Source organism: Aquarana catesbeiana, linkage group LG05 (genome assembly GCF_042186555.1).
Source record: "Aquarana catesbeiana isolate 2022-GZ linkage group LG05, ASM4218655v1, whole genome shotgun sequence".
Lineage (NCBI taxonomy): Eukaryota > Metazoa > Chordata > Amphibia > Anura > Ranidae > Aquarana > Aquarana catesbeiana.
This window is the reverse complement of record NC_133328.1, coordinates 47,967,230-47,991,926: the sequence shown is the minus strand read 5'-3', so window position 1 is coordinate 47,991,926 and position 24,697 is coordinate 47,967,230. Positions and strand designations below refer to the sequence as shown.

At 44.0% G+C, this 24,697-nt stretch overlaps 1 protein-coding gene across 1 annotated transcript in view; it reads left to right on the top strand.

Moving 5' to 3' along the window:
* The first annotated feature begins 219 nt into the window (after window positions 1-219).
* Window positions 220-24,697, top strand: part of STEAP2 (STEAP2 metalloreductase) — a 40,718-nt gene continuing 16,240 nt past the window's right edge. The window contains exons 1-4 of the mRNA XM_073629703.1: window positions 220-652; window positions 8,788-9,307; window positions 12,474-13,001; window positions 18,794-18,958. Of these exons, the coding sequence (XP_073485804.1) occupies window positions 8,819-9,307; window positions 12,474-13,001; window positions 18,794-18,958 (1,182 nt within the window). The 5' untranslated portion in view covers window positions 220-652; window positions 8,788-8,818. The remainder of the gene's footprint in view (window positions 653-8,787; window positions 9,308-12,473; window positions 13,002-18,793; window positions 18,959-24,697) is intronic.

The following is a 24,697-nucleotide window of genomic DNA, read 5'->3' as shown; positions in this document are numbered from 1 at the left end:
GCAACACAAACAATTACAGCTACCACCATTTTATTCTCTAAGGTTCCTGCTTTCAGAAAATAGATTATTATTATTATTATTAACAATAATAATAATTTATTGTCAGGTCTAAAAGGTACATATTAATGTGTGCAAACAAAAATTGAAACCCCCTCTGACATCGAAAAGGGTTAATGACACTTGAATGACCTATGAGACATTTCCAGAAAGAACATTTCCAAAATTGGAGCTGAGAATTCTGAATGCTGCATCCAGAGACATGACCCTGCTGTGTGTTCATAGACAAGGACATCCAGGACTAATCTTCTCCTGCAGGGACATCGGTCAGTGTGAATAGAGCCATGCACCTTGTCTTCTCCTATCTCTGCAGACCATCGCACCATCATACATGGAACACTCTTCACCCTTCCCTGGATCCAGCAGCCAGGGATGATCCATCAGCTCCATCCTCTCTCCTACAGCGCAGCCAGCCTCAGCCAATCAGCGGGATCCTCTCACCCTCCGCAGGGCAGGCTGCTGCTTAGAGGCGCTCAGGGATTGGCGGGGCTGCGCAGATCCTAGTCCTCGTCTGCAGGCGGCCAGGCAGCAGACTGGTATGACGTTCTATGATGTCCCCGCACTGGACATTGTCACCCTGAGCCATCACACACAGGTGAGTGTATACCTCTGTATACCTGGGGGGGGGGGAGGGGCCATCCTGGGGGGTGGATGGATGAATGGATACAGTCATCTCTTCATTTCCTCCTTTGCTCCCCGCACTCCATCCATTCCTTCTATCTCTATGGAATGCATTTTCTCATACAAATGTTTATTTCCCTGCAACATTTTAACACATCTACCTGAAATATGTTACACTATAAATAGAATCTACAGAGTGTTTATAAATAGATATATTTACTGCACGATCTATAAATATATATACGATGTATTATTTCCTATCACCATTGCAACACATCTGCCTGATGCTGTCTGCAATATGTGTTATGTTTAATTATATATATGTGTGTATATATATATATATATATATATATATATATATATATATATATATATATATACAGTATCTCACAAAAGTGAGTACACCCCTCACATTTTTGTAAATATTTTATTCTATCTTTTCATGTGACAACACTGAAGAAATGACACTTTGCTACAATGTAATGTAGTGAGTGTACAGCTTGTATAACAGTGTAAATTTGCTGTCCCCTCAAAATAACTCAACACACAGCCATTAATGTTTAAATGGGGATCGGGCATCCGTGGAGGCGGTGGGGATCGGGCATCTGTGGAGCGGCATTGGGGATCAGGCATCTATGGAGCGGCAGCAGGGATCTGGCATCCGTGGAGCGGCATTGGGGATCAGGCATCTATGGAGCGGCAGCAGGGATCTGGCATCCGTGGAGCGGCGGCGGGGATCAGGCATCCGTGGAGCGGCGGCTCTTCTCCTCCTCACTTCCGACGTGCGTCTTCTCCCCTCCTCCTAGGCGTCCAATAGGATCACCTGTCCTTTCAGCCAATCGTGTGACGGGTATCAGACCCGCTTCCTGATTGACCAGGATGAGGGTCCGTGTTTTAACAGCGAATATTTATTCGCTGTTGCAACACACCTGGGTGGGCTTGGGTTGCACCCAAGTGCGACCTGAGCCCAACCTATTTTGAAGACTATTAGAGCTACTGGCTCTAATCAGGTGCTTAAAAAAAAACGTTGCTGTAATTCATGCGCCCAGTGCCCTGAAAGGGGCCGGACGCATAAATAGAGGGGCGGCGGCCATGGATAGATTCATGCTATGCATGAATCTATCCATTGCTTATAGGGGGATGGCCTGGAGAGAGGGGGCGCACCCGGGCGCCCCTGGCGGCAGTGCCGAGTGAGCAACCTCCTGTGGTTAGTGTGCAGTGGGGAAGCTGTTGGACTCTGAATCCAGATTACAGCTATCACTGTAGTATTATTGACTATTACAGTGATTTTCAGCTTTCAAAGTGACCCCTCAGGTATGAGATATGCATAAAAGCAAAAAATATTTTATCACTGTGCCCTTCCTCGCGAAATACTCACCCAATATCACTCTAGATCCAACGCTCCTCTCTTCCTGCATTCACAGGCTACACAGAGAGCAGTGGGAGGCTTTGCTTTCTACTGCTGTCAATTAAATCCTATAAGGAGGAAGCGGGGATGGGGACAAGCCACGCTGTGTGTTTCTATGGATGCACATAGCCCGGCTCCAGAGTTTGCCCACACACCTTCCCCCATAGCACATGGCTTGCTATGAGGTCACTTGCTTGCTATGAGGAAAAGAGGAGGAGTGGATAGCACCAGCATGGGACCCCAGAAGAGGAGTCTCTGGGCTGCTCTGTGCAATACCATTACTATCCATTAAGGTAAAAAACCGTCTTTGCTGCAGGATCCCCCCCCCCCCCTTATTTTTACTTGAGCCCAATCTGATCCAGCAATGTACATGAGAGCAGCTGCTCTCGCCGCTGTCTCTCTCTACATTGGGCAGATTGATAGCAGCAGGAGTCATTGATTCCTGCTACTGTCAATCAACTCCAGTGATGAGGGAGCGGGGGAAAGTCCTGATGCTTGTGTCAATAGATGCAGCAGTGGGGCACAGGAGCGAGCACACACAAGTACCCCCATGCAAGCGGCTTCCCATTGGGGGCACTGGACAAATAGGAGGAGCCAGGAGTACTGGCGGGGGACCCAAGAAGTGGAGGTTTGGGGCTGCTCTGTGCCTTTTTAATTACACAGAGCAGGTAAGTATAGAGATGTTTATTGTTTTGTTTTTTTTTAATTTTCCTTTACAATCGCTTTAAAGAGTTAGATGTTTGCAATTTACATACCTCATGAGGCCTGACTTGAAAACTCCCAGGATGTCGCTCACAGAGCCTTAGAATTATTGTTCACACCACCATCACAGGTGAGAGGTCTCAAATGCTGAGCTCAGAGCTACTGCATCAAGAGAAAGAAGGATCATGTGAGGGAGTCAGTACCGGGACAAGGTCACCTAGAGCCCAGGGCAAACATGCCAAATTGTGCCCCCCCCCCCTTTTTTCAAGGTGTAGGGCACTATGTGTCAGCAAAAATCCCCTAAAAAAAACTGAGCACTAATGTGCATGCTTGCCCCTTAAGCATAAGCATTTCCCCCTCCTCCCAGTACAAATCTGCCCCCCTGCTGAAGTCCCCTTTCCAGCACGATTCTTTGCTCCCCCTCTAACCCCCAGCTCAAATCCTTTCACTTCCCATATGCCCCAGCACAAGTCCACCACCCCCCCCCCCCAACAAAATTCCCCCCTTCTAGTACAAATACTCTACCCCTCTCCCCAGACACTCTACCCCCCCCAGCACAAATTCCCCCCAATCCCCCCTCATAGCACAAATACCCCCAGCCATCCCTGCTGGAACAAATCCACCCCCCCCCCAAAAAAATCCCCTCCTAGCACAAATTCCACTACTCTACTATATTACCTTTTCAAACACAAAACACCCAAAATCCTCCCTCCTTGCACAAATCTTCTTCCCCCATCCCTCCTTCCAACACAAATCCCCTCAAATCACCAACAGCACACCTCCCCAAATCCCCCCTCCTAGAACAATTCTTATCCCCTGCCACCCCCCCCCCCCAAATTCCCCCTCTCAACACAAATCCCCTCCCTCCAACCTCCTTGTGGGTGCCCCCCTACCTCACATGATACCACAGTGCCCAAGGCAGCCACCCCTCCTGCCCACCCTTTGTCCCAGCCCTGGAGGGAGTTTGAATAAAAAAAGAGCTCTCTAAAAAAAAATAATAAATGCACATGATGTTGCAGGTACAAAATTTGCATGTACTTGTTTTTTACAATTAAGTCTGCAGAGCATTGCACCTGCGATCTGTGGATCGTGGGCACAATGTCAGGCTCCTGCTGACACTGCTGAGAGCTCTCTGCCGGTATCTCCATAAGGGCAGACAGTTACCAGGACATTGATCCCAATTCATTGAGAACTACAAGCCATCTGCCGCAGTGGAACATGGTACTTGTAGGTTATTTATTTACAGATTTCTGTGAATAAATAATGAAGCTGTGTGGGTGAAGCCCCGCACAGCTGCGCTATTTTTTAAATGTGACAGTGGGTGCTAAATACTTGTGTACATGTGGACTTATCCTTTAATGAATAGATATTTTGAAAATAGCATTTTACATAAGTGAGGTGTACATTATATACTTTGTACATGTACTGTAAATCCCACAAAAATCTCCATGTAAGGAAAATTCTGCTTGCATTCAAGAAAGTGATAAAACATATTTTAATGCTTTACAATACTTTTTGTCATTTAATTGTAATAAAATGTACCATCTCATTTCAATCTGCCGCCAGCTATGATCCAAATTTATTTTCCCTGCAACCAAAGCAACAGTACAGATTGCCCCAGAACTGCCATCCCGTCTCACTTTATTCGCTCAAAGCTTTTACCAAATGACTTTGCAGAACTGATGTGAAATTAGAGAGATTTTTTGTGAAATGCAAAGACTTTTGCATGGAGATGCTGAGAATGTTTAGGTGGTTATAGTAAAGGTTGACCCTTCTGCTTAGCAATCAGTTTTAGAAAATGCTGACAAAAAAAAAGGTTTTTACTTTAAAGAAGACCTTGCAGTGAAATTTCCGTGTATATTGCCCCGGCTTATTCCCACTGTAAAAATCTACTGATGGTAGGTCCAAAATTTACCTGTAGAAAATATGTGAGAGTGGTTGTAAACCTCAGTCATGAAATACAAACAAATCATTTCCCTCTATAGTGTGTACTTGTCTCATTCCAGAGCACTAAGTGTCTTTTGTGTCTGCTACCTCCTTCCTCTATGATCAGTATGTCTCACTTATGACAAGTTTTCCTGCCATCAAGAATAAAATGGTGACGGGGGTGATGGGTGTCCCTTCCCTCCAATCAGATCTCAGATCTCTCCTCACTGAGCTTTGCAGTGTGTTACTTCAGCTCTCCATCTCCTTTTTTTCTGACAGCTGATACAAGCTTCATCAATTCTGAAGGAATGTAGAGAAGAGGAGATTGCAGATAAACAGGTACAACTTATGTAGGAGGATTTGTTTCATCTCTTTGTATCACCCAAATCCAGTCACTCTGGGTATATGCAAGGGCCATATCCAACTTTTTTTTTTTTTTAACAAACAGTGGTGCTTTATTGAATATAGTACATAGTACAAGTTATGCAAGACTAGAAAACAGAGTAACAACAGTGTCAAATGCCTTAAGGTGGATGTAAACCCAATGTCATCCTTTCTAAACTACTGCCATAGGGGTTATCTATAAGGATATACACGCCTCCTGCATGTATCTTTACCTGTCAAATGTCTCCCCTCTGTCTGTTATGAGACCCGAAAAACTGCAGATTCGGTGGGCGGGTCTGTTGTCTGGAGCTCGGTGGGTGGAGTCGTGATGTCAGTAGACTCCCCGCCCACCTCTACACTCCCCTTGTCAATATGCATTTTCTCCTGTGTATTTCTTACACTGAACTTCTGCTATGATCTCTAACATCCAGTGAAAAGACAGGAAAGTAACCACATGACTTCAGCATGCCAAATCATGGTGAGGTGTGGAACAGCCAATCCTTGCAGAGCTGCTGAAGAAAGGAGTGGGGGTGGGAATTAAAAAATAATGCATGTCTTAGGCTAGTGCACGAGATGTAAATCACCTGTCACTCACAGCAAGGGGGAGGATTTGACAAAGTTTTTCTCTGTTTGTCAAGTTTTATCTCCCTGAACAATAAAAGAGGATTGCTCAGAGATGGATTAACTGTGTGTGGCAAGACTGGGATTAAATGATAGGAAATCTTATACTCTACATTATGACATAAAAAAAAAAAAAAATTTCGGTTTACATCCACTTTAAGTAATATACTGAGCTAAACACAATTAGGTTGTACATAGTCCCGAAGGGATCGCTGCCCATCATTATTAGCGTAATTCAGATGCAAGACATGGTCTATATTATGATAGTTTGCGGGGATACCAATGCTGTTACATGATCCTATGACTTCCCATATTTAACCCCTTCCCGCCGAGCGTACACAGATGTGCGTACTCGGCTTTCCGGGGTTATACTGGGATGATGCCCGCAGCTGCAGGCATCATCCCGGTAGCGTTGTTTAGAGTGGGCAATCAGCTATCCGAGTATAACAACCAATGAGGCTAAAAGCCGCTCAGCTGTTATACCGGAGGAGCGGCAGGGGACATCCCCCCCACCCGCCGTCTCCCGCCGCTCTTACCGGGCCTCCCGTTCGATCAGGAGGCCCGGTGACCAATTGGCTGCCTCCGGCGGCTGGGGGTGGGCTGGAACGAAGCCGTGGGCAGCTTCTTTCCAGCCTCCTAATTGTAAACACGGAAGCAACGTCATGACGTCACTTCCCGTTTACTCGGCTGCCAATGGCGCTGGTTTTAAAAAAATACACAGTATTCAGAATCGCTGTTTTCGGCGATCTGAATACTTTGAAGTGCAAAGGAGGGATCGGGGGTCTTTTAGACCCCCGATCCCTCCATAAAGAGTACCTGTCACCACCTATTATTGTCACAAGGGATGTTTACATTCCTTGTGACAGCAATAAAAGTCATCAAAAAAAAAAATTTTTTTAACACAATTTATAAATATAAAAATAAATAAAATAAATAAGAAAAAAAAATTTTTTGAAAGCGCCCCCGTCGCCTCGAGCTTGCACAGCAAAGAAAACGCATATGGAAGTCGCGCCTGCATATGTAAACGGTGTTCAAATCACACATGTGAAGTATCGCCGCGATCGTCAGAGCGAGAGCAATAATTCTAGCACTAGACCTCCTCTGTAAGACTAACAGGGTAACCGTAAAAATTTTTTAAAGTGTCGCCTGTGGAAATTCTTAGGTACCGTAGTTTGTCGCCATTCCACGAGTGCGTGCAATTATAAAGCGTGACATGTTTGGTATCTATTTACTCGGCGTAACATCATCTTTCACATTATACAAAAAAATTGGGGTAACTTTACTGTTTGGATTTTTTAAAATTCATGAAAGTGTCCTTTTCCCAAAAATTTGTGTTTAAAACACCGCTGCACAAATACCGTGTGATATAAAATATTGCAACAATCACCATTTTATTCTCTAGATCCTCTACTAAAAATATATATATAATGTTTGGGGGTTCTAAGTAATTTTCTAGCAAAAAATACGGATTTTACCTTGTTAACACCAAATTTCAAAAATAGGCTTAGTCACGAAAGGGTTAATCCCACACACTATATTAAGCATATCAGTCAGTGTTCGGTGCCCAGACCTTCTCAAACTTCCAGGGACAACCCCTATTCGAATAGGTAATTTTATATAGTGGGAGTGCTGCGTTATATCCAACTACTTTAAATTAATGGGGAAGTTTGGGGTTTTAAAAAAAATAAGCATTCATATTCACTTCCTATGCTGCAGCTGTCCCATATTATTATTATTATAATTATTATTCAGGATTTATATAGCACCAACAGTTTGTAATTCAATACAGGAGGAATCAGATATCAGCAATAAGACTGAGAATTGAGTGATCACATGACCACTGATCGCTCAGTTCTCGGTCTACTCAGAGTGGAGAGCTGTGGCTATCAGTCACCGTTTTCTGCTCTACACCCTTCAGCACTTAATGGAGCACCGGGCAGAGGAGAGGGCGGGTGAAGCTGGCTCTGACTCTCAACCGCTCACTGAGAGGCAGAGCTAGCTGTTAATCATGTAGCTGAGTGGATCCTGACAATATTGTCGGGGTCCTTCCAGAGCCTGGTGTGGCTCTGCTATGTCAACTGATAATGGAAACAGACATCAGCTAACTCTCGGTCACAGGAGAGAAAAAGTAAATGTGCCCCTGTGAACCACAAGAGACAGGCTTTGGCCATACGTTTAAGTCTCCATTCAAAATGCACAAGAAGAAAAATCTCCTATAGTCTATAGGGCCTGTTCCTACCTATGCACCACGCTTCCACGTGACTTGGAAAAAGGTGCATAGTGTGGTTTTGACCCTATAGACTTCAGTGACAGCACATGAAAAACGTATCCAAAAAAAGTATGAAAATGCAGACGCACAAGTATGAACCTACCTAGCTTTATATTTACCCAATCTTCCACCTGTAGCGCCTAGACAAGTGATGAAACACTCCTCCCAGCGAGATCCTGGGGAATACAAAACAGCTAAATCTCACAAAAAGACGCCCTTGCAATAAGACGGATGTAAGATCATTATAAATCGAACTTTTTTTTTTAATCACAGCTTTGGGCATACTATCAGCAGGCGATTTATGCAGGGGGAGGGGGCATGGAGAGTATATGCAGATATTGCATTGTACAATGCACACAATCAGATTTTCAGACAACCGTTCGTCTATTTTTTGTTGCATGCTAGTCTCATGTCGAAAGCGAAGAGTTTACTCACTATACGAAAATTCTCATGTGACAGAATGCAACTTCAGAAGTGACGTCATGTGTTGAATAGTTTTGTATGTATTCTTTTGTTTCTGAACATGCGTAGTCTTGCTTACAATTATTTCCGTAATAATTAAATGAAAATCAGACGTTGGGTTCACGTACGACAAAAATTTTATAGTCTGCACATCCAGCTTTTGTCGGACGAAAAATCGGAATCGGCTGTCAAAAGCACCGTACTAACGATCCAAAAATCGGCAGATCGTTCGTCGGACAAAATTTTACTTCCGATTTTCGTATCGTGTGTGCGGGCCGTAAGTTTCATGTCTTGTCAAAGTCAAAAAAGAATTAAAAGCTATTTTTTGTTTTTCCAGTAATAACAGACAGAAGACAATCTACTAAACTATGGAGTCCATCACAATGATGGGAAGTCCAAAGAGTGTGAACAACTCTTTCTTACCCAATGGCACAAATGGCGTCAAAGAGGAAAAAACTACAATAGGCATACTGGGGAGTGGAGACTTTGCCAAATCCTTGACCATCCGGCTTATAAGGTGCGGTTATCACGTGGTGATCGGAAGCCGAGAACCAAAATGTGCCGCCGACTTTTTCCCACACGTGGTGGATGTGACACACCATGAGGATGCCATTTTGAAAGCCAACATCATCTTTGTAGCAATACACAGAGAACATTATTCCTCTTTATGGGACTTGAAGCATTTACTAAGCGGGAAGATTCTGGTGGATGTGAGCAATAACATGCGAGTGGACCAGTACCCGGAATCCAATGCCGAATATCTGTCCTCCCTCTTCCCAGACTGCTATGTGGTTAAGGGGTTCAATGTCATCTCTGCATGGGCAATGCAACTCGGCCCAAAGGATGCCAGCAGCCAAGTAAGTTTGAAACCTCTTACACAGAACCATCTATATCATGTATACCTTTAAGTGGAAACAAACCCCACTATATTTCTTACCAGGAGGTTTGAAGCACTTCTTAACCCCCCCCAAAAAAATGAATCCTGCTCCTTTAAAGCATGTTATATGACACAGTGCTTGTCCTGTGTCATTTGGCCCCCTGTAACACCTAAAAAACCTGGCTGATCCTGACAGTTTCTCCCCTCCCCTCTGTAAACTGACCACGGTGTATCATGGCTGCTGAGACCAGACACCGTGGTCAGTTTACATGCCTCTGTCATCAGCAGCCTGCTATCTGCTCTCCCCTCTGCTCCTGTGTCCTCCCCCCTCCCCTCTCTGTGTGTGAGCTGCCCCTCCCCCCTCCTGCTGCTCTCATAAAACTAACCTGTATACACAATCAGCACTGCCTCCTATTGCAGTGTCCCCCTCTGTGAATGATTTATAAATAGAAATGCTGCAAATACCTCATTTAGCAGCCAAGATTGCGATCACATGACCAGCCAGCTATCTCCTCCTCTCCTCCTCCCCTCCAGGCTGACATCAGCAGAGGAATCTCAGCCCCGCCCACTGCATCTCTCAGAGGAGGAAAGGAGAAAGCTGGCCAGTCATGTGATCGCAATCTCGGCAGTGAAATTAGGTATTTGCAGCATTTATTTTTATAAATCACACCCAGAGGGGAATACTACAATAAGAGGCAGTGCTGATGGTGTATACAGTATAGAGTGGTTTAAGAACCACTTTAAGCCATAATGTGCTAGTATTCATAGTATATTAGCACATTAAGTCAGACTTACCCATCAAATGATGCCCTCCACAGATGCACTGTCAGAGCATCATTGGTCATGGGTGCTTTCATTTTCTTCTGGTATTCCTTCTGGGTTTGCTCTGTTTGCCCCCTTGAAAACTGTTGCTGTAATGGCTTAAAGCAAAGGGGTTAGTTCCACTTTAAAAAGTGTTAGCTGGAGTTCAGCTTTAATTTGTTAGTGACTTTTTTAACCACTTGCCAACTGCCCTATAGCAGATTTACTGCTACAGGATGGCTGCGTTGTGCAGAATCACATATATATATATATGTATATATATATATATATATATATATATATATATATATATATATATATATATATATACATAATACTTCCAGGTAGGGGGCAGGCGTGTGTCCCTTCTGCTGTGATTTGTCACAGCAGAAGTCAATCAGCAGGTGTCGGCCAATGGATGTCTACCGCCACCCGCTGATCATCAGGAAGACACACAGGACGGAGCTCTGTCTATGTAAATAAGTCAGAGCTCCATTATCACAGGGAGGAAATGATGGATTTTTTTTGGTTCAAGAAAGGTTGACCGCACTCCCAGGTATGAAGCAGTGATAATTACTTTATTGAAGATAAAAATCTATCAAGATACATCATAAGACATCATGAGACCTCTATGCAGGCATGGCAAGATTAACGCATTTCACGAATCAAGGTTCGCTTAGTCATAATCCCTGCAAAGCAGGGAAAGAAAATCCATCACTTCTCTGAGTAAAAGCATCACACACACAGTACACAAAAACACTGGCTAGGCACATATTTAACACATTTGACACTTTGATTGCCCTAGCTTCGCTTCCCAGCCAGTGCCATTTTTACAGTGACAGTGTATATTTTTAGCACTGATCACTGTATTAGTGTCACTGGTTCCCACAAATTGTCAATTAGTGTCCAGTTACCCGCTGCAATATCACAGTCCTGCTATAAGTCACTGATCGCCGCCATTACTAGTTTATAAAAAATAAATAAAAATTCCAGTATAGACTGTATCCCATAGTTTGTAGACACTATAACTTTTGCGCAAACAAATCAATATATGCTTATTGGGATTCTTTTTACCAAAAATATGTAGCAGAATACATATTGGCCTAAATTTATGAAGAAATTCGATTTTTCCATTTTTTATTGGATATGTTTTCTAGCAGAAAGTAAAAAATATAGTTTTTTGTTTTCAAAATTGGCGGTCTTTTTTTGTTTATAGCACAAAAAAATAAAAACCACAGTGGAGATCAAACACATACATATTTTTTGTGTCGGATGTGTTGCAGATGGGGTGGAGAATGTTAGCTCCTTGTGTGAAAAGAGTAGCTGTCAGAGCAGACTAGAACAGTTTTATAATTTTATTTAAACAAACATAAATAAAATTAATTATATTTAAAACCAGCACATAGAACTTATGTTCAACGCTTATGAACTTATAAACAATGCTTGTTTGGCTGTACTTCTCCTGTGCATCACAGGAGTTCAGTTCGTTCTGCACTCCTGTTACTCGTTTTCAGCAGACAGCGGGCTGAAGTCTGCTGTCTGCTGACTGCTGACGTCATAGTGCCTGTCCAGGCTCGGGCAAGACCGCGACACTGGGGTCAGGATCCACCCACATGCCTGGACTGGCACCCGACTTAGCCTCTCAGCGAGCCATTGAGAGCCTGAGCCGGCCGCTCCCACCCCCTCCACAGCCCATCGCTTCAGTGAGTGAGGAGGGGGGAAGAGCAAAGAGCGGTGAGTGACAGTCACCAGCTCTCTGCTCAGAGAGCTCTGAGAACCTGAGCAATCTGCAGTGTTTGATCACTCGGTTTCCAGTATAGAGGCACCGAGGGACAGAGATGCAGCATCAGACCGATGCTGCATCCACCTAGGTAAGTATAAATCTGCAAAAACCCAAAACCTCATACTTCTCTTTTAACCTGCGGTTTCCCATAGCCTTTCTGTTCGATTGCGCATTTTTGGTGTATTTTCTGAAAGTGCACCCAAAGTCTTGCATGCTGCATCAGAAAACACACCAAAAACACACAATCAAATAGAAAATCTATGGGAAAATGCGGGGACACCCATGCTGCAGCCTAACCGCAGTGCGGCAATGTAAAACTGGCCCTTAAAGCTGGGATCATTTAGGCAAGTATTTCATTATAGCATTATACTTGCCATCAGAATATGCTTGCTGCTAAAAAATGATCAGGAGTGTTTCACTTATTAGAACTCATAAACAAGGAACGTCATGAGTCATATGATGTCTTAAAAGCTGAAACTTGCCCAAAAAAAACCTGAAAGGCTCCTACAATGAGGTGGGCTTTTTTTTTTTACATACTAATGACCTTCTGTGGTGTTTTCAGGTATATATCTGCAGCAATAACGTCCAGGCGCGCCATCACGTCATAGAGCTTGCTCGTCAGATGAACTTTATTCCAATTGACATGGGGACATTATCTTCTTCCCGAGAGATTGAAAACTTGCCTCTCCGGCTCTTCACCCCGTGGAAGGGTCCTGTCGTGGTGGCCATCAGCCTGGCAACTTTCTTCTTCATCTATTCCTTCATCAGGGACATCATTCACCCGTACGTAAAAAACCAGCAGAGTGACTTCTACAAGATCCCTATAGAGATTGTGAATAAGACCTTACCAATCGTGGCCATCACTCTCCTATCATTGGTGTACTTGGCGGGGCTCCTGGCCGGGGCCCACCAGCTGTATTATGGCACAAAGTACCGACGCTTCCCGCACTGGCTGGAGAACTGGTTGCAGTGTCGGAAACAGCTCGGTCTGCTCAGCTACTTCTTTGCAGCCGTCCATGTGGTCTACAGCATGTGCTTGCCTATGAGAAGGTCCGAGCGCTACTCATTTCTCAATACTGCTTATCAACAGGTGAGAGATGTTTGAGTGATAATGACTCAGGGCCTCCGATATTAAAGTGATACTAAACACACGACAGTAAAATCAATCTGTATATGCAGTAAAGCATGCTTGTTATACTCACTGTTGAACCTAAGGGGTTAATCCTCTGCATTGTGTAAAAAGGCTGCTTGATCCTGTTTTCTCTTAACCTCCTCTTCTTTTACTTTCCCCAATCTATCTGCTGATAGAACCGAGCCTTGGGGGCAAGCTGCACATGCTCAGTTTGGTGTGAATTGCCATAGTTTATTTATTCTTGGGAGGGTGCATGTGACCCACAGGAGCAGTCAGCACTGTCCAGACAGAGAGTCAGGGGCCCCGCAGCCTCATAGGACGATCAGGGGAGGATGAAAACTCCTCCTACAAGTTTTAACCAGACACTGATAGAAGTCACAAGACTGCTATATACTGCTGATGAGAAAAGGTATAGCAGTTTATATTTACTAAAATAATTGCATTTCCATGTTCTGTGTACTGTGGGGGACCAGATATAGTAAATGCAGGGTCCTGGGTTTAGTAACGCTTTAAATAAAAAGTGTCATTTTAACTACATGTTCATGCAGTAGGCTAACAGCGAATGAAACTGCTTTTTCATGAAGTCTGCTTAAAGTCGAACTAAACTAAAAATGCTGTTTAATTAATTGTTCAAAGCAAACTCACTCATCCATGCATGTCTCCATGTTTTTATTTTGTTGAGATATCACTTTGAAAAACACCCTCTAACATTTCTACCTGTGGGCAAAGGATTCATGTAGCATTTACTTCCTGGAATCCATCTGCCCTTAGTACAGGCTTGCAGGTGTTTTATCAGATATGGCAACCCATCAGAATTTGTAACGGAAGTGACGTTCCATCGCCGCCATCTTGCTACACCCCGCACTCCTCCACAGTAAGGATACACTGAGAAGGCGGCAGGCAGACATCTTGTTACATCCACCACAGTCTTGCATTATTACACTTATTCTTAACAGTAAACTCAGCTTATATCATAAAATACGGGATTTAGAAGTCCGTCAGATTGTTTTGATGTTGATTTTTGAAAGCAGTGATGTTCTGTCAGTTTAGCAAACCTGTGAGATTAGCAGGCTTGCCGTTACTTTTAAAATTCAACATCAAATCTTGGAGTTCTAAATCCTGTATTTCACGATATATGCAGAGTTTACTGGTAAAAATAAGTGTGAAATGCAAGACTGCGGTGGGTGTAACAAGATGTCCGCCTTCTTACTGTATCCTTACTGTGGACAAATGCGGGGTGTAGCAAGATGACGGCGACTGAATGTCACTTCCGTTACAAATTCTAAAGGGTAGCCATATCTGAGGAAACACAGGCAAGAGGGTGTGCTCTTCCTCCACTTCTCCTCCCCTCCTCCAGATGAAAGAAAAACAAATGCCCATGAGGACTCCGGGGATGTATGACATCATTTAGGCCTAGGCCAGAAACCAGGAAGCAATGGAAGGAATAAAAAAAAAGTTTAAAGGGGTTGTAAAGGTATACATTTTTTCACCTTAATGCATTCTATGCATTAAGGTGAAAAAACTTTTGATAATACCGCCACCCCCAGCCCCCCCCGTTTTACTTACCTGACACCTCGAAACTCGGCCGCTCGTTCCCGACCTCCATTCAGCCGATCAGCCTGGTCGCTGATTGGCTATAGTGGATGGATTGAAAGCAGCGCAGCCATTGGCTCGCGCTGCTGTCAATCACATCAAATGACGCGGCGCACCGGGGGCGGGGCCGAGTGATACAGCGAGCGGCTATAGCCGCCGGCTGTATCAGGGGAGCGCGCCCGCAATAACTAACCACCATGCGAGGGAGCTCGCATTAAGGTGGTTAGTTATTGCGGGGAGGAGCTGAAACAGCCGCCGAGGGACCCCAGAAGAGCAAGTTCGGGGCCACTCTGTGCAGAACGAGCTGCACAGTGAAGGTAAGTATAACATGTTTGTTATTTTTAAAGAAAAAAAAAATTACCTTTACAACCCCTTTAAATCAAGTAACTATGATATACTTTCCTATCTATTTACCAAGGCTAGTAGCATAAGGAATAAAAATGGTTAATGTTGATTGAGAGAGTTTAGTTCTACTATAAAGTATATATACAGCTAAAACCATTTTTTACATATTTGATACAGTGGGTAAGGGTTAAAACCCCTGCCTGTTTTTTTCTTCTTGTCTCATTGAAGGAATTTTCTCTCATTTTATGTCCACAACAGGAAGTGAAAATAAATCTCTCATAGACTTGTATGGAGTTGAGTTTAGGTGCTGTAGTGTACATGAAGCCTTTAAGGGGTTGTAAAGTCAGAAGGTTTTTTTATCTTAATGCATTCTGTGCATTGAGATAAAAAGCCTTCTGTGTGCAGCAGCCCCCCTAATACCTCCTTGAGCCCCATCTCTATCCAGCGATGTCCACGAGTGTCTCAGCCGTCCGAGACTCCTCCTCCTGATTGGCTGAGACACAGCAGCTGCGCCATTGTCTCCCGCTGCTGTTAATCAAAGTCAGTCAGCCAATCAGGAGAGAGAGGGGACGGGACGCAGGAATGGACGCAGGAAGCTGTCACTTGGCTCTGGTGTCCCGATAGCAAGGAGGGAGGGGCCAGGAACGTCAAAGAGGGACCTGAGAAAAGGAGGATCCAGGCTGCACAGAGCAAATCCACTGCACAGAGCAGGTACAGTATCTCCCAAAAGTGAGTACACCCCTCACATTTTTGTAAATATCTTATTATATCTTTTCATGTGACAACACTGAAGAAATTACACTTTACTACAATGTAAAGTAGTGAGTGTACAGCTTGTGTAACAGTGTAAATTTGCTGTCCCCTCAAAATAACTCAACACACAGCCATTAATGTCTAAACCGCTGGCAACAAAACTGAGTACACCCCTAAGTGAAAATGTCCAAATTGGGCCCAATTAGCCATTTTCCCTCCCCGGTGTCATGTGACTCGTTAGTGTTACAAGGTCTCAGGTGTGAATGGGGAGCAGGTGTGTTAAATTTGGTGTTATCGCTCTCACTCTCTCATAATGGTCACTGGAAGTTCAACATGGTACCTCATGGCAAAGAACTCTCTGAGGATCTGAAAAAAAGAATTGTTGCTCTACATAAAGATGGCCTAGGCTATAAGAAGATTGCCAAGACCCTGAAACTGAGCTGCAGCACGGTAGCCAAGACTATACAGCAGTTTAACAGGACAGGTTCCACTCAGAACAGGCCTCACCATGGTCAACCAAAGAAGTTGAGTGCACGTGCTCAGCGTCCTATCCAGAGGTTGTCTTTGGGAAATAGACATATGAGTGCTGCCAGCATTGCTGCAGAGGTTGAAGGGGTGGGGGGTCAGCCTGTCAGTGCTCAGACCATACACCGCACACTGCATCAAATTGGTCTGCATGGCTGTCATCCCAGAAGGAAGCCTCTTCTAAAGATGATGCACAAGATATCCCGCAAACAGTTCAAGACAAGCAGACTAAGGACAAGGATTACTGGAACCATGTCCTGTGGTCTGATGAGACCAAGATAAACTTATTTGGCTCAGATGGTGTCAAGCGTGTGTGGCGGGGAGGAGTACAAAGACAAGTGTGTCTTGCCTACAGTCAAGCATGGTGGTGGGAGTGTCATGGTCTGGGGCTGCATGAGGGCTGCCAGCACTGGGGAGCTACAGATCATTGAGGGAACCATGAATGCCAACATGTACTGTGACATACTGAAGCAGAGCATGATCCCCTCCCTTCGGAGACTGGAGGGCAGGGCAGCATTCCAACATTATAACGACCCCAAACACACCTACAAGATGACCACTGCCATGCTAAAGAAGCTGAGGGTAAAGGTGATGGACTGGCCAAGCATGTCTCCAGACCTAAACACTATTGAGCATCTGTGGGGCGTCCTCAAACGGAAGGTGGAGAAGCGCAAGGTCTCTAACATCCACCAGCTCCGTGATGTCATCATGGAGGAGTGGAAGAGGACTCCAGTGGCAACCTGTGAAGTTCTGGTAAACTCCATGCCCAAGAGGGTTAAGGCAATGCTGGAAAATAATGGTGGCCACACAAAATATTGACACTTTGGGCCCAATTTACATTTTCACTTAGGGGTGTACTCACTTTTGTTGCCAGCGGTTTAGACATTAATGGCTGTGTTGAGTTATTTTGAGGGGACAGCAAATTTACACTGTTATACAAGCTGTACACTCACTACTTTACATTGTAGCAAAGTGTCATTTCTTCAGTGTTGTCACATGAAAAGATATAATAAAAGATTTACAAAAATGTGACGGGTGTACTTACTTTTGTGAGATACTGTAAGCATAACATGTTTGTTATTTTTTTAGAAAAAAAACAAGACTTTACAATCACCACATGATAGTTCAAACAAACAAAAACAAAAGAATAGGCAGACGCTGCATTTTTAGTACATGTTTGAAGTGTGACGTTTAAGCCACCCACCTTAATTCTGAAGTGTCTAAATAATACTTTCCCTTGTTCTTCCTTCACCCCCCCCCCCATATCAACATGCAATTAAAACATTTTCAATCAATATTTTGAGACCCAGTGACGTCATCCCTGTGTCTTCCTGCTGGTCTTTGCTCTGCCTCAGGTGGTGATGGGCTGGCAGGCTTCTGTAAATGGCACATTATCCTTTAAATGTGCATACTCCTCCCTGCTGGGCACTGGGTGCTGCAGACTTTAGCTGTGCAATCTGATGATCAGTTGCTTGAGCCTGAATGTCTGAAGTGATCCTGGGGAATATTCTTTTAGAATTCAAAATTCATTCAGAATAAAATATGGTAATTGATGGTAAGGAAAGCTAATAACGGTACAGATCAGGAGGTAGGCTCAAGATAGCTCCTGCGCCTTTAAAAAGTTATATTGTGGAGATCTGGGTTTGCAGGGGATTTCGATGAATCAGTTTAAAGCGGAACTATTCCCGTAACAACTTGATAATAAATAATGTTCTTTAGCAAGGAACGTACATTCCACATTAAATAATTATGCTACCAAAATTAGTGTGTGCTGTAAATTGCTTCCATTTGCATTGTTAGCATTTGCATTGTTCCCGGAGGCTGTGATTTTTTTGCTGAAGCCAAGAGCCACCAAGCAGCAGTAAATCTTTAGGCTGTCAGCAGATCAGCCTCTAGTGGCTCTGATTTTAAGCACAATGCCAAAAATGGAGAGCAACTGAGCATGTGCAGAGCAGGGTGTGATATTGTATTACTGGATTTTAAACAATATAGACACTTATTATTAATGTTTTACGTAGCAGTACCTGCAAAAAGGGGCTAGCCTGAAGTCATCTAGCATGACCTAATTTTCTAACAAAAGTTCTACTTTAAACACAGGAGAGGACTTGCTACAAGTGTGGGGAAAACAAAGTAAACCTGGAGTTCATCTTTAAGGCGGACATAAACACAGGGTCATCTTTGTAATGTTAGTTGTATCAGGCAACATTCTTACATTTGTGGACTATAAATGTCACCAGTTGAAAGATTTCAGAGGAAATAATGATTGGACTGCTAAGGAAACCTTGTAATATCACTATTGTGTCTCTCTGAAATAAACTGGTACTGAAGGTGTGTGCATATTACTTCCATATCTTCACTCTATTGCAAAAAACACAAATGCTCAGGTGACCCAAGTATTCATGTTTATGTCTGATCTAGGAGTCACCTTTGGACAGTCAGATCATGCCAGCATATCCACCCATCCTCTAAGCTTTATTTTATTATAAGCAATCTGTTAAACTGTCTACAATGATGTAACGGTCCGTGTTTTGTAGGTTCATGGTAACGTGGATAACTCGTGGAATGAAGAAGAAGTGTGGAGAGTGGAAATGTACATCTCATTCGGCATTATGAGCCTTGGATTGCTCTCCTTGCTGGCGGTGACCTCCATCCCTTCCGTCAATAGTGCCTTAAACTGGAGAGAATTCAGCTTCATTCAGGTACCGGAATGCTTTTAGTCAGCACAGACAGAGGGTCTTAAAGAAATGATATTATCTGCACAATGCCCACCTCCAGGCAGTTGTAGTTTCCCAGCCACACTCCCTCCCTGTCTTTAGGCACCACAGGAGCTCTCGGAGTGGAGCTGCCAGGTATAAGCAAGCATGAGACCTTCTTCATGGGACAGCACGTGGACCTCAATGGAGCCCAAAACACTGTTCAGTGAGGGGGGTAGTGACGTTGTTCTCCTGTCTTAGCTTTGACACTGACCATCACTGGAGCATAGACCGGCAGGGGGGGCTAGGGAGTGGGCTATCTGCAGACACTGGGGGTTATTTACTAAAGGCAAATCCACTTTGCACTACAAGTGCAAACTACAAGTGCAAAGTGCACTTGAAATTGCACTGAAAGTGCACATGGAAGTAAAGTCGCTGTAGATCTGAGGGGGACATGCAAGGAAAATAAAAAACAGCATTTTAGCTTGCACATGATTGGATAATAAAATCAGCAGAGCTTCCCCTCATTTCAGATCTACCCCTCAGATTTACAGTGACTGCACTTCTAAGTGCACTTTCGGTGCAATTTCAAGTGCACTTTGCACTTGTAGTGCAAAGTGGATTTGCCTTTCGTAAATAACCCCCATTGCCCTTTGCCCTGATTGTGACAGTTGTGGTTATTTACGAAAGGCAAATCCACTTTGCACTACAAGTGCAAACTACAAGTGCAAAGTGTACTTGAAATTGCACTGAAAGTGCACTTGGAAGTGCAGTCGCTTTAAATCTGAGGGGTAGATCTGAAATGAGGGGAAGCTCTGCTGATTTTATCATCCAATCATGTGCAAGCCAAAATGCGTTTTTTTTATTCTCCTTGCATGTCCCCCTCGGATTTACAGCGACTGCACTTTCAAGTGCCTTTCGTAAATAACCCCCAGTGTCTCTTTAAACCTATTTTTGTCATTTCAAACATGTTGTGGATAGCAGGCATTATAGCAGTGGTCTCCAAACTGTGGCCTGGGGGCCAGATGCGGCCCTTTGCAGGCCTTTATTTGGCCCTTGAGACACTATTCCTCCCAGTGACACCAACAATGGGGCCTAATTCCTGCCACTGACACCAGCACCAACAATGGTGTATGCTATTTCTCCCGCTGACACCAATAATGGGGCATTATTTCTTCCAATGACACCAACAATGGGGAACTGTTCCACCCCCTAATACCAGAGAAAGGGAACTGTTTGTTTTCACTGACGCCTGAACAATTTCTTCTCCTACTGGCCAAAGTTCGGCCCCCCTAGTTGGAAAGGACTGTAAACTGGTCCTTTGTTTGGAAAGTTTGGAAACCACGCCACATTGCACTTTTCTTGCCGTTATTAGCTTGCTGACAGCTCGGCCGTGGTCCCCTGCAATATCCCAACTGTCAAAATATGTGGAAAGTATTCACACCACCTCTCCTCCATCCCATAATGCAATGCTCGATGCCTGAGCACTGTCACATTGCGAGGCTTGTTCCTAAATCTATGCAAATTTTGCCTTTTTAAAAGTTTTTTCATAGGACCTTCGGTTGCTCCAATAGTGCTCTGATTGTGTTAGGTTGATCTTATGGGGCCCTCTGTCCATCACTTATTTACTCTAAGTTCCTTTTTGTCCATTACAGTTGCTAAGAATCACAGTTGCATTGGCTTCATAGCTGTTTATTTCAGGTCTTTTTAGGCTTAAGGAATACTTCCGTAAGAATATAGCATATTTGCCAACATCAAAACATCATCTTTTGAAACCCTACATCAACACTGAACTTTACTTTGGCTTGAAGTTTTTTCCTTTTTCCGTCACATCTCCAGGTCTTCTTCCTCTTCTCTTTGTGGCAGAGTTGGCAGCCCTAACAACTGCAGGGAGGGGTGTTATTGTGAGCCCAGGCCTGAGATGGTGATGTGTCCATGTCCTCCTGGGCTTACATGAAATGTGTTGAATGATGCTGGCCATCATTCACCCTGGAAGAATACTGGTGGTGGACCAGAGTTTCTGTGGGGCACGCCACTGAAGACAAGGTGTATATTGAAGCAAGAGCTGTATTATTATTTGTATTATTTTTTTTTTAGCACCCCTCTGACACCCCAAAGGCTGGCTAGCACCTCAAGAGGAAAGAGCGGGCTAGCATTTCACACCAGGGCTGAGTCCATGGCTAAAATGGGGGGCCAAGAAAGTATATTGGAAGACAGTCACTTTTGTCCTTTTAAAATTTTATTGCAGAAAGGTTACGAAGATGAGGGTTAGGGGTCCCAGATACTGTAGCAGATCACTTACAGACTCTCCAGATCAATGTCCAGCTTCACAGTGTCAGAACTTTTAAGCCAACCTGGGAACACTGTAAGAACGTTCCAAAATTTCAGTGAGTCACTAGACCCTTCTGAAAGACCAGCCTTCTTCCTGGTTCTCTACAGCAAAGGGCATCCCTTGGGACTTCTCCTTGGCACAGCTTCCTCTAGAAAAGGCAGGACAGCTTTGTGACCACTTCAGCACACCACGTTAGACCCCAAAAAGGTTATTTGGGCCAGAACAGAAGAGCGCCATACAGCAGCACCTCCCTGGGCCTCAGCCCAGGAGAAGAGAGCAAGCACATGGCCTGTCCCAAATATTTATATCATCCCCCAGCATGCACCAGCGGCATAAACTTCCTACTGGATTAGCTCCAAAAAATATAAATATTCATATATTCTTAGTTTTGTTTGTGAAATCTCATACTATGACCAGTGATACCAGTGACATCTACTGACGACATTGAGAAATCACAAGCCAATTTAAAGCAAAACTTCACCCAAAAGAGGAAGTCCCGCTTGGTTGCAACCTTCCCCCCTCCTCTGCCACATTTGGCACTTTTTATTAGGAGGGGGAGCAAGTACCTGGTTTTGACCTTTTGGGACACATCACAGGTCCCAGAAGGCTGTGGGACCATTCACAAAGCAAAGTGTGGCTTGCAGATGCGCAGTGGGAAACTGGCTGTGAAGCTGACGCCTGGACCCGAGGCCAATTATCGTCTCGTGAGGACATCGCTCTCGCTGATGACTATTTACTTATATAGCGCTGTCAATTTACACAGCACTTTACGTATATATATATATTTTACATATATTTTACATTCAGTCCCTGCCCTTAAGGAGCTTACAATCTAAGGTCCCTAACTCGCATTCATACATACACATATATTTGAGCCAATTTAGATGACTCAATGAACCCACCAGCATGTCTTTGGAGTGTTGGAGGAAACCGGAGTACCCGGATGAAATCCACGCAGGCATAGATATAAATTGTGATAACCTCTCAGGTAATGTCTGTGAAGGGTCGCGTTTATCTATGTCATAGTATATCTAATAGCTGTTGGTCACATTCAGCTGAATTTGTTTTGTCATGTTAAAGACCTTCCGTAGCTTATCCAAGCCACTTCTAATGAGTGTTAGGAAAAGAATCCAATATGTACAGTATATCTATGGTATATGCAGTGCAGTGAGGAATGCAAAGACCTGTATAATGGGGAGACAAAGCAAACCTCTCCGCAAAGAAATGGGCCAAAACAGGAGAGCAGATCCTACAGATTAGGGATGGGTCGAACACCCCCCCCCCCCATTCAGTTTGCACCAGAACACCTCGAACAGGCAAAAAGTTCTAGCGAACATGCAAACTCTATTAAAGTCTATGGGACACGAACTTGAAAAATCAAAGGTCCTCATTTTAAAGGCTTATATGCCAGTTAATGCCATAAAAAGTATATGGGGACCTGGGTACTGCCCCAGGGGACATGCATCAATGCAAAAATACGTTTTTAAAACGATTGTTTTTTCAGGAGCAGTGATTTTAATAATGCTTAAACAATAAAAAATGAAATATTAGTCTGCCTGTAAAGTGGCACATCTGTGCGATGTGTAGAACATGCTGCAGCAATAATAACATTTCTAATGGAAAAAATGTCATTTAAACTTGGTCGCAGCTGTAATTTATTGCCGACTCCCGGCAGTATAGAATTCCAAAATTCACACCAGACCCTTATCCGAGCACGCATCTGGAGGTTAGGATGGGGGGGGACAAGTGAGTGCCCCCCCCCCCTCCAGAACCATACCAGGCCACATGCCCTCACCCCAAAGCACCTTGTCCCCATGTTGATGGGGACAAGAGCCTCTTTCCTACAACCCTGAGCTGTGGTTGTCGGGGTCTGCGAGCAGTGGGCTTATCGGAATCTGGAACCCCCTTTAACGTGAGGGCCCCCGGATACCGGGCCCCCCCTCCTATGTGAACGGGTATCAGGTACATTGTACCCCTACCCATTCATCAAAAAAGTGTCAAAAAGTGAAAACCATAACAGACAGTTTTTGACAGTTTTTGACAATTCCTTTATTAAAAAAGAAAAAAAAGTGTCCTGCGATGTACATCTATCGTCAATCATGCCGCCTGAGAAGGGCCTGGTATGGATTTTGGGGGGGACCCCACGCTGTTTTTCTTTTTAATTTTGGCATTGAGTTCCCCTTAACATTTATACCAGACCCGAAGGGTCTGGTATGGATTTTGGGGGGACCCCACGCAGTTTTTTTTCTTAATTCTGTCATAGGGTTCCCCTTAATCACTTCAATACACTGTATTATATACTCTGCACTGCATTATATACCCTGCACTGAATTATATATAGTACACTGACTACACTATATATTCTCCACTGTATTATATATACTACACTGACTGCACTATATACTCTGAACTTAATTATGTATACTACACTGACTGCACTATATACTCTGAACTGTATTATATATACTACATGTACTGCACTATATACTCTAAACTGTATTATATATATTACACAGACTGCACTATATACTCTCCACTGTATTTTATATATATATGTAGCGGTACCCCCGTAGGAGCTGCTAAGTGTTGTGGCAGACCTGTCACCCTGCCTGGCCCGGCGTTCACCTCTCAGACACTCCAAGACAGAAAAACAGTCCATGTGCTTGTTTTTATGTTTTATTGAGGGATTTGAACTTGGATGGGGTATAAGCAGTATAGGATGCCCAATGGAATTTTGCAGAACTTGCTGGGACAATTACACTCAGGTATATACACTCCATTTCTCCTCCTGCACATTGCTTTCTCTCGAATGTTCACTCCTCTCTCCACCTGCACATCGCTTCCTCTCTAATGTTCATTCCTCTCTCCTCCTGCACATCGCTTCCTCTCTAATGTTCACTCCTCTCTCCACCTGCACATCGCTTCCTCTCTAATGTTCAGACACAGCTAGCACAAAGTGGATAGGCCTGACACTGGCTCCGCCAGGCCTTAGCATTTGCCCTTTGCAGGCAGGGACTGCGGGCCCTTATAGTGTAGCAAAATAGAAAGTCTCTGGTGCTAGCTGTCCTGCATGCGGCTACTGAGCCCAGTAAGCCATCTTCAGGCCCTGCCAGCCCCCCTGGCTGCAGCTGCCCTTCTCCACTACCCATGACATCGCAGTCCATTCCTCTGGTTCTGCACCCATCCCAGACTGCATCCTCCCAGGCGTGCCTCTGAATTCTGAACTGTATTATATATACTACACAGACTGCACTATATACTCTGAACTGTATTATATTTACTACACGGACTGCACTATATACTCTCCAGTGTATTATATATATTACACGGACTGCACTATATACTGTGCACTGCATTATATATACTACATGGACTGCACTATATACACTCTGAACTGTATTATATATACTACA